At 36.9% G+C, this 15,610-nt stretch overlaps 1 protein-coding gene across 4 annotated transcripts in view; it reads left to right on the top strand.

Moving 5' to 3' along the window:
• The window catches only part of SLF2 (SMC5/6 complex localization factor 2), a 57,279-nt gene extending 44,661 nt beyond the window's left edge, over positions 1 to 12,618 (top strand). For 2 of the 4 annotated variants that reach the window (XM_088131754.1, XM_088131755.1), the window contains 7 exons: positions 312 to 412; positions 521 to 605; positions 1,980 to 2,102; positions 3,001 to 3,078; positions 6,941 to 7,027; positions 8,638 to 8,706; positions 10,070 to 12,615. In XM_088131754.1, coding sequence (XP_087987880.1) covers positions 312 to 412; positions 521 to 605; positions 1,980 to 2,102; positions 3,001 to 3,078; positions 6,941 to 7,027; positions 8,638 to 8,706; positions 10,070 to 10,105 — 579 coding nt within the window. In that variant the 3' untranslated portion in view covers positions 10,106 to 12,615. Of the gene's footprint in view, positions 1 to 311; positions 413 to 520; positions 606 to 1,979; positions 2,103 to 3,000; positions 3,079 to 6,940; positions 7,028 to 8,637; positions 8,707 to 10,069 lie in introns of all 4 variants that reach the window. The other 2 variants (XM_088131756.1, XM_088131757.1) reach the window with 2 other exon arrangements.
• Positions 12,619 to 15,610: the final 2,992 nt, after the last annotated feature.

The following is a 15,610-nucleotide window of genomic DNA, read 5'->3' as shown; positions in this document are numbered from 1 at the left end:
TTTGTGGAACTGATGTACCTAAACAAATGTAGTTTAAATCATTTACCAGTAACTGATACTAGATGCCTTAAATGGAAATATTTTTGCCTTATGAGAGGTACAGTTTAAGCTGTAATGATGATAGCCAACTTTTGTTTTCTCAGTAAATATGTTTGATAGGATTTGCTTATTACTATCACAATCACATGCTGTGAATATTCTTTAAAGAGAATAAATATTTGTATGTATTGTCTAACAATTGCATACATACTGATACTGGATTTAGCAATTGTTTTCAAATTCTATTAACACATTTGTTTTTCTCTTTTAAGAAGATGTCTGAGTTATCCTCGGCAATAAGTTGTCTATCCAACCACCATCATAATCTGTTGTGGCTTGTTCAGTTTGTCCCCAGTTGGACAACCCGTGGAAGGTAAACTTTTAAGGCAGTACCACTCAGTATGGCTATCAGAATTCATGCAAAAAGCACCTAATTATAATAGCTCATATATTTACGTTTATGTCAACTTTATTCTTCTAGACAAATAAAACAACATCTTAGCTTGGTAATAATCCTAAAGCTTCTTAAAAACCATGTGGAAATACCCAGTAACCATGATGAACAGGTACAGTATAAATTCTTTCATTAGAATGGTAGTTTGCTGGAGTTAAGACTTGTTTTCTCAGTGGAGGGGTTTTTTTCCCATTAGTTTTTTGAGTTCATCTGTCTAAGTGCTTGCATTGTTCTCTTAAAATAAAATCTCCTTTGAGTCTAGCTCAGTTGTTGGTGACTTCCTAAACATGTGCACGTAACTTTCTTGACGTGCTGTGGAGGTACTTTGCTTGGCTTTCTTCTGGATGTTTTTTTGACTTCCTAGTTTAGCCTGCAGCCCTAGAATCCGCAAGTAGTCTCCTACCAATGTAGTAACCAGGGCTGACTTTGCCAGGGTTGGATTGGTGCTGCTGCTACCTGCTGAGGCGTAGGGCTCATTGGCAGAGTATAAACTCCATTAGTAATCTCTCCATCCTGTTAATTCATGTCTCCTCCATTTCTTTGTTGGGACGAAAAAATTACTTCTCTTTCAGTGTCATACAACTTTCATGCACCTACTATTGCATAGCAAATTGAGAACTACCCCTGAAAGTGGATGAGACATTATTTTATTTTTTATATTTCACATGTATATTTTATTTATATTCATTATTTTAATATTTCTAATTGTTTAATTTCTCCAATCTACACAGGTATAGACTCCACTCTGTATTTACTTCTGCAGCAGAATTCCTCTCTCCAATGCTGCAGCTTATTTTACTATTAGTACAGAGTGAGTGCAAGATGTAAGAAGGCACAGCATTTAGAATGGCAAAGGGCAGAGATTGTGGAGAAAGGCAAGTCGGAGTGATTTAGGGACGCAGAAGAAATAAACAGGGAACAGATAGGGGAATTAGAGAGAGACAGAGAAAAACAATGGAAAAAGTAGAAACATTGAGCAGAAAGGAAGTGAAAGGGAAAGAAATAGAAGAAGAAAATGCAGACAGCAGGCTGCCCTGAGGGGAGAGAAGATTGGGCAGGTACCAAGTGGAAGAGAGTTTGTAAGCTACATCCACATTTCCTGCTGGGCTAAACATGGCCTAGAAACTGTACTTCTTCTATTTAAACTTGCAGACACAGTTTGTTCAGGGCTGGTGTTTGGATTCTTATGTGTCTTCTGGAGATTTTCAAAGATTTAGATTAAGGGGGAGTATAATCTGCATCTACCTTATTTAAACTCAGAGCTGCTGTGTTCATATAGCTTGATTCCTCTTGCTATGATAGTCCCTCCTATTTTATTCCTGGTATCAGGGTTTCAGAAGCTGCATGCATACACATTTTGAGAAAAAGACCCTGCTACATGAGATTATGCTGTGGTATTTTTGTTTTTAAAATGATGTAAGGTAGTTCTTCTCAAGGTTGAAAAAAGCCATAATGTAAGCTGTACTGCACTCTAATCTCCCAATAGATGTCCCTTCTATGTGAGGAGCTAGTGAAGATGAAACCTTCAAATCTGTTAAAGAGTCTGTCAGAAACTTCAGAACATCATGATGGTCTTAAAAATCCTTTTCTTTCTCAATCTGAGCCCCAGGTAATATGCTGCTGTCTTTTTAAAAGCAGAGTTAGACAAGATATGCTGTGGTAAGCTATATTTGTGATGGTCGATGATATAAAAGGTGCTCATATTTCAAAAGGTCTTGAGGTCACATAACCAGGCTGCTGTTCTAGGTGAAGCAGACTGAATATGAGTAATGTTAATGGACTGGAGAATTCACTTAAGAAAATTCTTTCACTGAAAAGGAATAATCTATAAATGTTGATATTAAGATTGAGGCTCTCTGATCTAACTATGGTTAATCAAGAATTTTCTTAGTTCCTCTTTTATTTATTGGAACAGATTGCTTTGGGGGAAAAAAGTAAATGGTAAATTATTTAGTTGCTGACATTCTTGTAACCCTTTTCCTTTCACTTCAATAAATCTGTTAAGAAGACTCTGTGTGATTTATGCCTGGGAAAAGGATTATTCTCCATTTGAAGCAACTGCCAAAGAATCTATCTGACACACAAGTCCCAGTATGCAAATAGTGTGGGAACCCACAATGTGTGTAGTTTTTTTTTGACGACATTCCTTCCTTTTTTAATATAAACATGTTTTGTTCTAACTTGTGTTTTAGGAAGATAAATGTTGTTATACTATTTGAAGATGGTTGAGAGTTCAACATATAATTGTATGTTTTCCCAAATAGAGTAGGATAGGTAAATCTGCTGTTGTTGGCTATGCACTGATAACTTTCAAGTCTAACACTTGTTTAATATGCAATAATTTTCCTGAGATATACAGTAAATGTCTGGGCTATGTACGCTTTTATGAAGGTCTTCAAAAGTTGAATTACCTAAAAAGAAAAACAACTGATGAGATCCTTAGACCCAGAAACTTAATAGTTTTTCTAAGTAACCATTTTACTAAATATTGCCTCCTTTTTTTCTAGGCCTATTACCTGACTTATGTTCTTCTTCACTTGGTTAGGGAAGCTAGCAATTCTGAGCGTACAAATTCCAATCAAAGAGTAAGTAATTTGCTCAAATTCCTACATAACATGTAGAAGTTTTTTGCATGAAGATATATGTACTGGGGCTTGGAGATCAATGGATTTTGACTAGGGTTGCATTATTCATATAAACAACAGACTTCCAGTTTAAAGATGCTGCTATAATCTTTGATGATGAAGCTTCCATAAGCAGTAGTTTATGTAAGCAAGTTTGATTTGTGTAGCAGCTTTTTTGTGAAAATTAGTGATGCAGACCCAGTTGATCTCTTGCAATATATTGTATATGGACAGCTCAAAATATGGCTATGTTTGCAACCAACTTTAGAACTTGAATTATACTGATTGTTGAACCTTTTTCATGCTTTCATGAAAATATAGTAGTGAAGTATCAGGCTGCAGTTACTGACCTTCCATTGTTAATGAGGAAGTCTGTAGAAGGGTATTCAGTTGTGAATTCCGTTATAAAATGGAATACAGTGTGAAATCTGTACAATTAGAGTTTGTGCTGTCATAAAGGGCTGTAAGCACATTCAGGTGAATATATTTTTATTTATTTATTTACTATATTTATATGGCCACCCAATCAACACATGACTCGGCAGCTAACAATAAAATAAACATCATAATTAAAAACCACTAAAAACCACTAAAAACAATGTTTCATGCATGGAGCAAAATCTAGAAAAGAGCAAACATTGACTATATCAAAATGTATACCGTATATTACCAAAATGCAAGCAACTTCTAATGCCAATAGAAGAAAATATAGGTAGCTCAGGATTGAACTGTGGAGTCCTTGGCGCTCTCTGAGCTTGGCTGTTTGCTTGCAGATGTTTCATTACCTGACTAGATAACATCATCGGTGCTAGTGAGTGTGGGGTTTGCTTCCTGTTTATATACAGTAGCTTGCCCTGCCAGTGTTGGTGAGGGTGTGGTTTTTTCCTTGGTTGTTCCTTGATTAGGGTATTGTTTTCTGCTTGATGGTTTGTTTGTGTTAATCCTTGTTTATCTGGGTGTTGGTTGCTGGAGAGGACATGTTCTGGTCTTTTTGTTTCCTTAGCTTTTTTATTGTCTCTTTTGAATGGTGTGTAAATGTGATTTATCTCTATGTGTCTGTTGATGGCTGATGTGTCTGAATGCCAACCTTCCAGGAATTTCCTAGTGTTTTTGGATTTAGCTTGGTCTAGGATGCTCATGGTTTCCCAGTTGAAACTGTGGTTGAGTCTGTCCATGTGTTGTGAGATTAAGGAGTTTTCATCATGTCTTCTGACTGCTATTTGGTGTTCATGGATATGCTCTGATAGTCTTCTGCCTGTCTGTCCTACATAGTGGCTATTACAGTCCTTACACTGTATGTTGTAGATGACTCCTGTTTTTTTTCTTGGGCTACTTTTGGTTTACTTAAGATGTTTTGGAGGGCTTTAGTTAGTTTGTGTGCTATGGTGATGCCATGTGTTTGTAATAGTCTGTTGTTTGTTTCTGAGATGTTTTTGATGTATGGCAGTGTTATCCTTTTCATAGCATGTGTTGGTTGTGCTGTAGTGGGTTGAGTGGTCAGGCGTTTTTGATAAAGTTGTGTGGGTATCCATTTTATTGGAATATGTTGTATAGGTGGTCTGTTTCCTTTTTCTGGTGTTCTAGGTTGTTGCAGTGTGTTTGTATTCAAACAAGTACAAATGCACTGCATACAAATGCACCCCACACTCACTAGCACTGATGATGTTACCTAGTTAGGTAATGAAATGTCTGCAAGCAAACAATCAAGCTCAGAGAGCACCAAGGACTCCACAATTTCTAATGCAGTTATGGGAGCCTTGCAAATGATATGGCTGCTTTAACAATTCAGAAAAAAGTGCCTCTTAGATGCTCCCATATATTGTATTGTATCTCTCTCATGTGTTTTTCAGAACTTTGTTATTTGGCCTTTCTCCAGGTCTGCTTGATTTCAGTTTTTAGGTAGAAGCTTTTGGAGAGATGATCCAAGACTGAGTGGCTTTGGGTTCGGGGTCCTGCTGGTTCTGGGACTATACCATCTTTGGTGCTGGATGGGATGGCACTGCCCCAGACAGACCCAGTGCGCAATTTAGGGATCCTCCTAGACTTGCAACTCCTGCTCAAAGAGCAGGTGGGAGTCATGGCTAGGAGGGCCTTCGTACAACTTCGTGTTGTGCGCCTGTTGCGCCCTTTCCTGGATCAGGAGGCTTTGCTCACAGTCACTCATGCCCTAGTCACCTCCAGATTGGACTACTGTAATGAGCTCTACATGGGGCTGCCCTTGAAGAGTATCTGGAAGCTTTAACTGGTGCAGAATGCAGCAGCATGGGTTGTTATGTGTGTTCCTAGAAGAGCGCACATTACACCTCTGTTTTGCAAGTTGCATGAGCTGCTGGTTTGCTTCCAAGTCCAATTCAAGGTGCTGGTCTTGACCTTTAAAACTGTACGTGGCATGGGGTGGGTTATCTGAGGGAACCGCCTCTCCCCGATCACATCAGCCTGCCCCATTAGATCTGGCAGGAAAGGTATGCTATGCATTCCATCGGCCAGGGACTTGCCCTTGGTGGGTCCCAGGAGGCGGACCTTCTCTGCCGTGGCTCCCTCCTTGTGGAACATTCTCCCCTCTGAAATGAGGCTCACCCCTTCCCTGCTATCATTTAGGTAGTCCCTCATCAGGCCTGGAGGTCTTTGGGAACCGGAGACATTCTTAGATGTAATTGATATTCTGCTCTCTCTGTGGAGTTTGTATATTTTAAAATCTTTTTTAAAATCTTTTTTAAAATTTGTGATGTTTTTATTCTAATAACTTTTTATCTTTTTATAATACCTGTTTTTATTCACTTGTTATTTTAATTGTACACTGCCCAGAGTCGCTTTGTGAGATGGGCGGCTATATAAATGTGATGTATAAATAAATAAAAATAAAAACTAAAATCTTTTCTGTGGCTTGAATCCTGCAAATAATTTGGCAGGAAATTATTTAGTATTAGTATTTATCATTATTATTTCAATGTATTTTTGCCTGCATGGTGATGAAAAAGTTAAATATCATAGTTAACACCACAATATACTAGCTCAAACTGAAAAGGCCTACTGTAGCAGAAATTCTTGACTCCTTTTGTAAAGTAGAAAGGTGGGATCATAATTCCAAAGGTAGTATATCCCAGTTTGTGAATAATATAGGAGAACTTAACTGTAATGTCCAGTCTGATTCATATTGAGATAGGCAGTCCTTTACAGAGCCAACCTCTAAGCCATTTAGGGTTGAGGATTTTTATACAGGTAGTCCTTGACTTATGACCATTTGTTTAATGACCATTTGAAGTTATAATGGTGCTGAAAAAAGTGACTTACAACTGGTCCTCGCACTTATGACTGTCACAGTGTCCCTGTGATAACATGATCAAAATTTGGGCGTTTGGCAACCAGCATGTATTTACGACGGTTACAGCATCCCAGGGTCATATGATTGCCATTTGCAACCTTCCCAGGGGGCTTCCAACAAGCAAAGTCAATGGGGGAAGCTGGATTCACATAATGGCCTCATGATTTGCTTAACGACCATGTTGATTCACTTAATGACTGTGGCAAAAAGGTAGTAAAATCAGGCACAACTCGCTAACAACCGCATTGCTTAGTGATGAAAGTTCCAGTCCCAATTGTGGTCATAAGGCGAGGACTACTTGTAAGTGGAAAGGCAGAATAGAAATTCCTAAATAATTTGTAATCATCTATGACATGATCACATTACAAAGCACTAAAAAGTCAGATGTAAAATACATTGCAACTTAACAAGTTTCAGAAGAAATATTAATATAATTTACACTTATAAACTGTAGCAACAATTGTTTGAAATAATTGAACTAAACTTTTAATGTTCTTTTAGAAATGGCTGTTGAAACTCTGTAGCACCCTGGAAAAACATGTAAAGTGTGATATTAGGGAAGATGTCAGACTGTTTTACAGAACTAAGGTGAGTTTGCCTTTCCTTTTCTCACCCCAGAAGATGCATTATTTGAAGATCCTCTTTTGTATTTTAAAATTTCTCTCTACAATAACAGCTTACCTTGATCAAGGCATACAAATTCTTTTATGGTATTTAATGCTGGATTCTGAATCCTTTCTACCAGTTCCTACTTTCTTAGGAATGGTAGTAGATGTAAAAATCTAACAAAAAAAATAGCACATGTAGCGATGGAAGATCTGGATATCAACAAGTAGGAAACTTCATTTCTTTCTCAGGTGTCACGTCTGGCTTCAGTCAATATACAGAAAGTAAACAGTACATAAGATGTATTAAACAAGATGTGTGGGGATGTGCTGTGTTTGGGGCCACCTGGAGGTTTTTTGAGTTGGTTTTATATATTTTTTTACTGTTTTTACTGTTTTATTATTGCTTGTGAGCTTCCCAGGGTTATGCTATATAAGATGAATGGCTATGCAAATCTTTTAAATAAATAAATAGATTTAAGTATTTAAAATCTGAACAGAAGACCAGTTTGCAAAAAAATTTTTGTTCCTCCTTCTGTCTGTTTCAGCCAACTGAGAAAAATAGAACTTCATATTAAAACATTTTGTTGTTGGTTCCATTTCTGATCTCTAATATTGATGGAAAGGGCATTTAACAGATATGTGTCCAGACAATTAAAAGCAACTCTTAATTTCACAAAGTACAGGTATCCTCAACTGATGAAAGCAATTGGGACCGGAATTTCCATCACTAAGAGATATGGTCGTGAAGCGCGACTGCATCGCTTAGCATCAGCAATCCCTGCAGTCCTGGTTGCTGATGTTAACCGAATCCCAGAGTTGTTAGGTGAGGCAACTTCCTGCTGGCTCCCCACAACCAAAGTCAGTGGGGAAGCCAGCAGGAAGCTGCAAGTCCCAGGCCAGCTGGCAGGTAAGAGGGTGCACGGGGGAAGGTGCACGAGGGTGTGAGAGGGGGTCAGGGTGCACAAGAGGCGCAGGTTCAGGGAGGGGGTGCAAGGGTGCGAGGGGGTGCGCGAGAGGTGTGGTGTGGGTCAGGGAGGATGCACAAGTGGCTGGTGCAGCGCAAGCACAGAGGGGCTGGGGGAGGGTGCATGGGTAAGGGAGACTTACCCCAGCAACTTGCAACCTTCCCTGCTAGCCTAGGTAACAAATGGAGATCATTTGATTGTGGGGCACTGCAACTGATCGTAAGTACGAACTGGTTGCCAAGCACCCAGATCATGGTCACGTGACTGCAGGGGTGCTGGGACAGCCAGAATTCTGGTCATAAGCACCATTTGTTCAGCGCTGTTGTAACTTTGAACAGTTACTGAACGAATGGTCATAGGTAAAGGAATACCTGTAGTTCATAATGCCAGTCATATTCTGTTTACTGTGTTAAGTGCTACTTCGCTTAGAGTCACGTGCGTGAGACTTGTCCTAGGCCCTACTTCTTTGGAATAATCTCAGTCTTTAATTCTGCAGTAAAATTCTGTCCTCATTTCTTCCAAAGAAAGTCCTCTTGTATTCCTAAAATATACTCCAAAGTAATGTAGGCCTGCAGCAATAATCATCCCTTCAGCTTCCAACCAGTTTCTAACTTTCTGTCTCTAGGTAAAAGACTTAGTTGCTAGAATGTACAGCAAATGGCAGCAAATGATACACCATTCTCAGCTTATTCAGGTATGGTGCAATTATAGTAAATGTTCATATAAAATATTACATATTGTCAGTTTATAAAGCTGGCACAGAAATAAAATTTTCTGGAAAGAATACGTTGTGCACGTTAACTGGAAGGAGTAGAAATAGAAATAAAATAGCTGGGGAATGGAGTAAAGGGATGTGCAGTGCCGGATTTTTAACAAGGGGCCTCCAAGCTTTATATAGCTTGGGGCCTCACCAAAAGCTATATAAAGCTTGGAGGCTTCTTGTTAAAAAGTTACATCAGAAGGTCTCACAAAGACGCATACCAAAACAGGACCTTGGGTCGCCACAAAAATACTGAAAACACATATATGCCTTTTAATGATTTAATAACAAGGTATTTAAAGTGGAAAATACTTTTTTTTTCTTGTATCTGCTCTCAAATGTTCTTTTCATTGTAAACTGGAAAACATAGAAAAATTGGGCTTAAAATATTACTTAAATTAATTACATATGAAGCCATTTTAAAACTACACATAAAAAATTGCTACACAAGATTTTAAAAACTACAGTACGCATAAAAAGCCACATAAAATTCTAAAAGCCCCCCCCCGCCCCAAAAATCTGAAATTTTGTGAGGCCCTGCAAATTGTGAGGCCCTAAACTGTAGCTTGTTTAGCTTATGCCTAAATCCAGCACTGGGGATGCGTGAATGTTTGATCTTCCAAGTATACTCAAAGAAGTACAGTAGATCAAATTGTCTATTTTTCTTTGTTTTTAATTCAATTAATAAAAGCAAAAGAGAAAACATGAACTATGTTACAGATAGTTTAGGGCCACCTGTTTGTCTGTTTTATTAAAGCTAAGGATATTTGTGTGCCTGTTCAATCTTCTGGAATAGGGATGAAAATATATTCTAATAAGAGGATAGAATATATGTATGTTTTTCACTTTAATTTTTAAACATTCCCATGCATGGGTAAAATTTTTGTGCCATGTTACGTGTTTTGTTTCATTCTGGAAGTCATGCAGCTTGGGGAGATTGAACCAGTTAAAAACTGATTGATCAGGACCTAGTGAAGGATAGACTTGGATTGATTGGTGACTTCTAAAGAAACTGAATGAAGCATAAATTATCTTCTGTTAGTTATGACACTTTTTCTCTCCTTCTGTATTTTGCATATCAGAGCCAAAACTTGGTTTCCAAAAGTTGACAAGTGAACACAGAAAATAATGTGTGAGCCTGAGAGTTAATTAAATAATTGATTGATGTACCAATTAAATTGATTTTAAAACTGTGTTGATATGTCAATAATTTTCCACTAATTAATTTAGTATTTCAAATCCATTTTAAAATGTGTATATTTTTCCATCTAATTCCTTTGACAATCTTTTATTATAGGGGCAGATCCATGACTTTTGGGCCCCAGATTCTTAACAAATATGGATCAGACTGGATGATCAAGTGTCTAAGAAAGTGAGCAGGAAGACTACACTATTGTATAAGGAGAAGCAGTCTTGTAAAGTGCACTTAACTTCCCCCAATAACTTAATTGAGCAAATTTAGTAATTAAAACTGTATTTTTTTAAAAATCCATTTGACATTGGGAAGGTTGCCCTTTTCTACATGATAACATAATATCTGAATTGGATGAATACATTTTTTAAAAATCAGGGTAGGCTTACTTTGTTCTTTTTTACAACAAATATGGTTCTTACATTCCTACTGTGGAGCAGAATTTAGAAAACGTTGCTGCTTGTTTTCAGTATTGAGGATGCTTCTCTGCTGACTTTACAACAGTATCATTTATATGGATGTGGCTCCTAACTTGCATTATTAGCATATCTAATGTTGGCTTTTGAAATGGAAACAGTAATTTGATGGATGAACACATACAGCCCTACAAAAATTTGGAAGCAAGTTGTAATTTATTCTGATAGAGCTTACTTCCAAGTAAATGTGAATAGTCTGTAGCTTTATATTCATATTAAAGGGGTTAAGAAAGCAGACCCAGCAAGTCCATATTGTTCAAATGTTTAAGAAAGGTTCATGGTTGGTCATACATAGCATTCAGGTATTCATAGATAACACATGCTAATAATCTTATGCAATAGTTTGGTCATTCTTTTGTATAAGAATTCATGTATTCCTCTGTTTATATCACTTTGGACTATGTATATGTATTATGTCTATGACATGAACATAAAATATATAGTCCATAAGTTTCAGTCTTAATGTTACTTAATATGAATGTATATATTTGTGTGTATGTATATATGTATATACAATTTGTGTGCAGTTTTATAATCTGAACACTTGCACTGCCATATCTGTGAATAAACAAAATTTTAGAAGCCATAAAAATTAAATGCTATAGAAATAGTATATATAAAACATTTGACTTTTATATTTATGTTTAAATCAAGATATTTGTGTCAAGTAATGACAAAGTAAATCGTATAAGTTGGTATTTTCTAAGTGTGCAATAAGCACAGGTAAATCATTCGGAATTTTTATCTTTATTCAGTGGGTGGTGGTTTGTACCTCAGAAATGTAATCTGTTTCTTATTTTTAATGCTGTTGAGAGTTTCATTAATTCCAATATAAAGTTTGGGTGGAAAATGCTATTTTAGAAGGAATAATTAGGGGCTTTTTAAAATTCAGATGGGGTAGATTTTATTGATTCTTCCTGCATTCTGTGCCTGATATACGAAAGAAGCCCTATGTGCAATTAGAAATAATTTCTGCTCTCATGAGACATTGCGCTCTTCCTCTGTATCTCTTGGCTGCAGCACCTCGGATTGCACTGAAAGCTGTTCTAGAAGATGTAATAATTGCAAAGAGCAGCATTTCTAGGAAGAAACCAATCCTAATAGAAGCAACCTGGTATATCTGCATATTCCGGCTGTGGGGATTCTTTTTCTTACATTGTACTTTTGAATGTACTGTTGTGCCAAACTTTTGAAGAGAATACAGAAAACAACACTTCAGTCACAATGTATATTGTGTATATTATGTAATGCATGGTATATATAATACACATTATGTATATTATGTATATTGTGTAATATCTGTATATCGTGTGAAGAAATACAATTTGTTCTTTTTTTACAGTTTTTCAGGAATACTCAGATGAAATTCCCAATTTAGCTACTTTTAAAATGTAAATTAAATGCAAGAATAAAATCTAAATTAACATTGATTACGTCTCTAAAATTCACAGTACGTTACAAATATGTCATTTTCAACATAATCTAACAAAACAGATATAATGAGCAGAATCCCCCCCCCCCTTTTCAAAAATAAAACTTCAACTGAAGTGTATTACAGCATTCCAGGCTAATTCATTCCAGTTGTTTATATGTGTTTATATTCCTAAATACTAAGATAACAGGCATGTTAGTACAACTTCAGTTCTTATAAACTATATAAGAGTAATCTCTCCAAAAATGTTATTTATAGATCAGACTTCCCCTGCTATACCTCCAAGTTCTTGGTGCTCTTAATATTAAAATTCTGTTTTGTTTTATCTTGAATTGGCATTTTTGGAATTAAATGTGAAGTGCTACACAGCCCAACTTGAGATCTACATATTAATGTATTGCTTGAATGGGACTTAAATTATAAAGTATTTGATTCTTACTTTAATAAGATATATGGTTTTCCACTAACCATGGTTAAAATGTTCTAAGAAAAGCTAATCCAAAAAGTAGAGAAGCATAAACGAATGAAAACACAGTACAGTACACTTGCTATGGTTGTGCTTTGGTTGGCACAAATTTTCCTAACTTGGTTATCTCCATATGTGTTGGACTTTAACTCACATAGTTCTCATGTTGTGAAAGACTAGTATAATACTCTGATTTCAAGTTAGAATTTATTTAAATAATACATTTAGGAATTTGGTCATAGAAATCAAAATAAATGATTGTTGGGCACTCATACAACATACTTCAAAAATTTCAAATGTATTTTGTAAATGTAATTGTATATACTGTAATTGTATACAACATATTGAACCACAAACCAGCCAAACATATTTTAGCTTAGTGGGTCCTGGACAAAGCTGAACAAGTGGATTGATTTAGTAAGCCAGAGGTTCTTAAGCTTTCTTGGTTGACAGTGTCCTTAGTATCTCAGTAATTTTTTCGTGGTGCTAGTCCATTCCCAAACTCTGCACTGTAGCACCCCAGGAACAGTTAGGACAATCCTGTTTATTAAGTAGTAAAATAAACTCTGGTACCCCTGAGAGTTCACTGGGTTGCTGTGATGCAGTTTGGGAACTGCAGCAGTAAGATATGATTAAATTTAATCTCAGTGGGTTGTATAAACACAGCCAAGCTTAGCAACATACTGAAAATATGCCAGTCATCCCAATCTGTTCCTGTACGGCAGTGGTGTCCAAACTTGGCCACTTTAAGATGAGTGGACTTCAACTCCCAGAATTCCCCAGCCAGCCATGCTGGCTGGGGAATTCTGGGAGTTGAAGTCCACTCAAAGTGGCCAAGTTTGGACAACATTGCTGTATGGGGACCTCTACATTATCAGGTTGAGTGAAAAGTCCTATTTTTGAGGACTCGTGCATAAGTCACCTGGCATACATTCCCCCCCAACCCCTAGATGCTGTTTGCTATATCTAAAATGAAATAATTATGATGATAATATCCCCACCTGCACAACTGGAGGTAATGCACTCACAGACCATTATTGGTCTGCCTATAATAAGACGACAGGCTGGGAACAATTGATACCTGGACATTTTTTACATATTGTTACTGTAGTCTAAAAAGTAAATCGTACATTTTGGGCCCAACCACCAAGATTATAACAGAAACAGTTCTGTTAAGCTGCAAGTCAAACATTGATGGTGTCCCAGAAGGCCTTAAAACCCTGGCAATTCTCCCAGGCCTTGGGTAGAGTGTTGGTGGAGCTCTGTAGGTAATGTTTGTATCAGAATGAGTGGGAAGCACAGGATTTACCTGCTGTTTTTTTACTGTTTTCTTTAATGTTTTCACTTAATGTACGCTGCCCAGATTTCAAATCAAATTTTTATTACAGTCACAGACCAGCATAGCTGCCCAGAGTTGCTTTGGAGTCAGACAGCCTCTACATCTCCTATTATGGAGAGCAAACTACTACAGAGAACAGAACTTCTCTAAGTAATATACTAATGGGAGTATATAAGTGAGGGTCTTTAATGGAGGCTATTCCTTCAATTCAGTACTCTGTTCTATGCATGCTTCCATTATTGTTTCTATTTAATAAGAGTTAAAATTAAGGAAAAGACTCATAACTATAAATTAAATGCTAGAATATCTTAAAGAGCACAATCTCTGTTCTGATAGAAGGATTTGTACCCCAAATAAATAGGGCCAAGAGCTTTGAGGCATATTTAATTGAACTTAGTTCTATTTAGACTTCACAAGATTTTGGAAGCATTATTTTTCATATAATCATGGACTATATAATTATGTTTTGTTCAAACAAACAAAAACATGAAAAATTAACATCCCAGAATCTTTTGAATTACAATTAACCTTTTGGCCACATGGATTTTTTCATTTCTTACCTTTATCCTAGGAGTGTAAATCCATCCATGCATTTGAAAATACGTTTATTTTAAATCAACCATAGCTCGAGATCAGTATATGATTTCCAGCTACAACTCAGCTTTCTGGTAATCTCTTTAAATATTATACATTAATTTTCTTTCTGCTTAGTTTGCTACTTTTACCACTAACTTTTAAAACATGCAGGCGGTATCTGCAAAACTAACGGTACTGCCATTCCATCGAGGATTCCAAAGTTAAGCAAGGCTCTCACATCGTGCCTTGATGGTTTTGTTCCTGATTTCCATCTGATTGGGGGGGGGGGTTGTTCTTCTACTTCATGTCTTTGCCAATGCCAGTGTAACTTTAAACGATGTAGATGACACTATGCAATTCAGTTCTTATGCACCCATGCTTGATATATTGCTTGCAAAATGCAAATCATTTTAGTGTCTTTTGGGGGTTGGACTAGGAGACCTCCAAGGTCCCTTCCAACCCTATAATTCTATGATTCTATGATTCTTTTGATTCTAAACCTATAGAACCAGAGAGTTTGCAAATGCATAGATAGAATTTATGGTGATGATCAGACAGACTTCAGTAGGTTTGTCTGACTATTAGTATCAAAACTGTTCTAGTTATTTCTTACAAAGATGCTCATGTCTTTGGATTTTTTTCCTGCGTAATTATAGGAGTCTCTAATTACACAGCCAGTTCATTTTCTCTTAATGCTGCTAGATATTTTGTTTTTACTAACCTGTTTCTTGTTTGGGTTGTGGTGGCATAATCTGTAATTAAAACTTTTTAAAAGAAATGTACTATCAAATCATGCTAGTGGAAAGGTGGCAATAGCAACATATTGAAATTGAAAAGGAAGAGGTTATGCTGCATCATTATATAATATAAAATAAGATTCAGCACATTTTTTTAGTTCTTTGGACTGGGTTATCAAAATTTTGGATCTTGGAACTATCACACAGTCTCCAGATCCATAAAAGTGAAAATGCTATATAGAATTACACTGGAGAGCTAAACTTTAAGGCCAAACTGTGACTACAGGTAGTCCTTGCCTAACAACCACAATTGGGACCGGAATCAAGATCGTTGAGAAAAGTGGTCGTTAAATGAGATGCCCACATGACTGTTTCACTCAATAACCACAATCCAGGCGCTCCTGATTGCAGTCATTAAGTGTGGCCCACCATTTTTTAAAGAGTAGTAAATTTAGAGCCGCTGCAACCGCCAGCTCCAATGGTTCTACGGCTCCACTAGCTGCAGAACAGCTGATTGGCACTCCAGGTATTTCTCTGTGGCCCAGAAGAATTTTTAATTTACTAATGTGGCCCTTTCCCCTCCACAAGTTGTGCAGGCCTGGCCTAGAGTATGTATGTAT

This window comes from Python bivittatus, unplaced genomic scaffold (assembly GCF_059951505.1).
Source record: "Python bivittatus isolate LINGU-HERP-01145 unplaced genomic scaffold, Pbiv_v1 ctg000980_np1212, whole genome shotgun sequence".
Taxonomy (NCBI): Eukaryota; Metazoa; Chordata; class Lepidosauria; order Squamata; family Pythonidae; genus Python; species Python bivittatus.
Note: the sequence above shows the minus strand (reverse complement) of the source record. Positions and strands in the feature narration are given on the sequence as shown.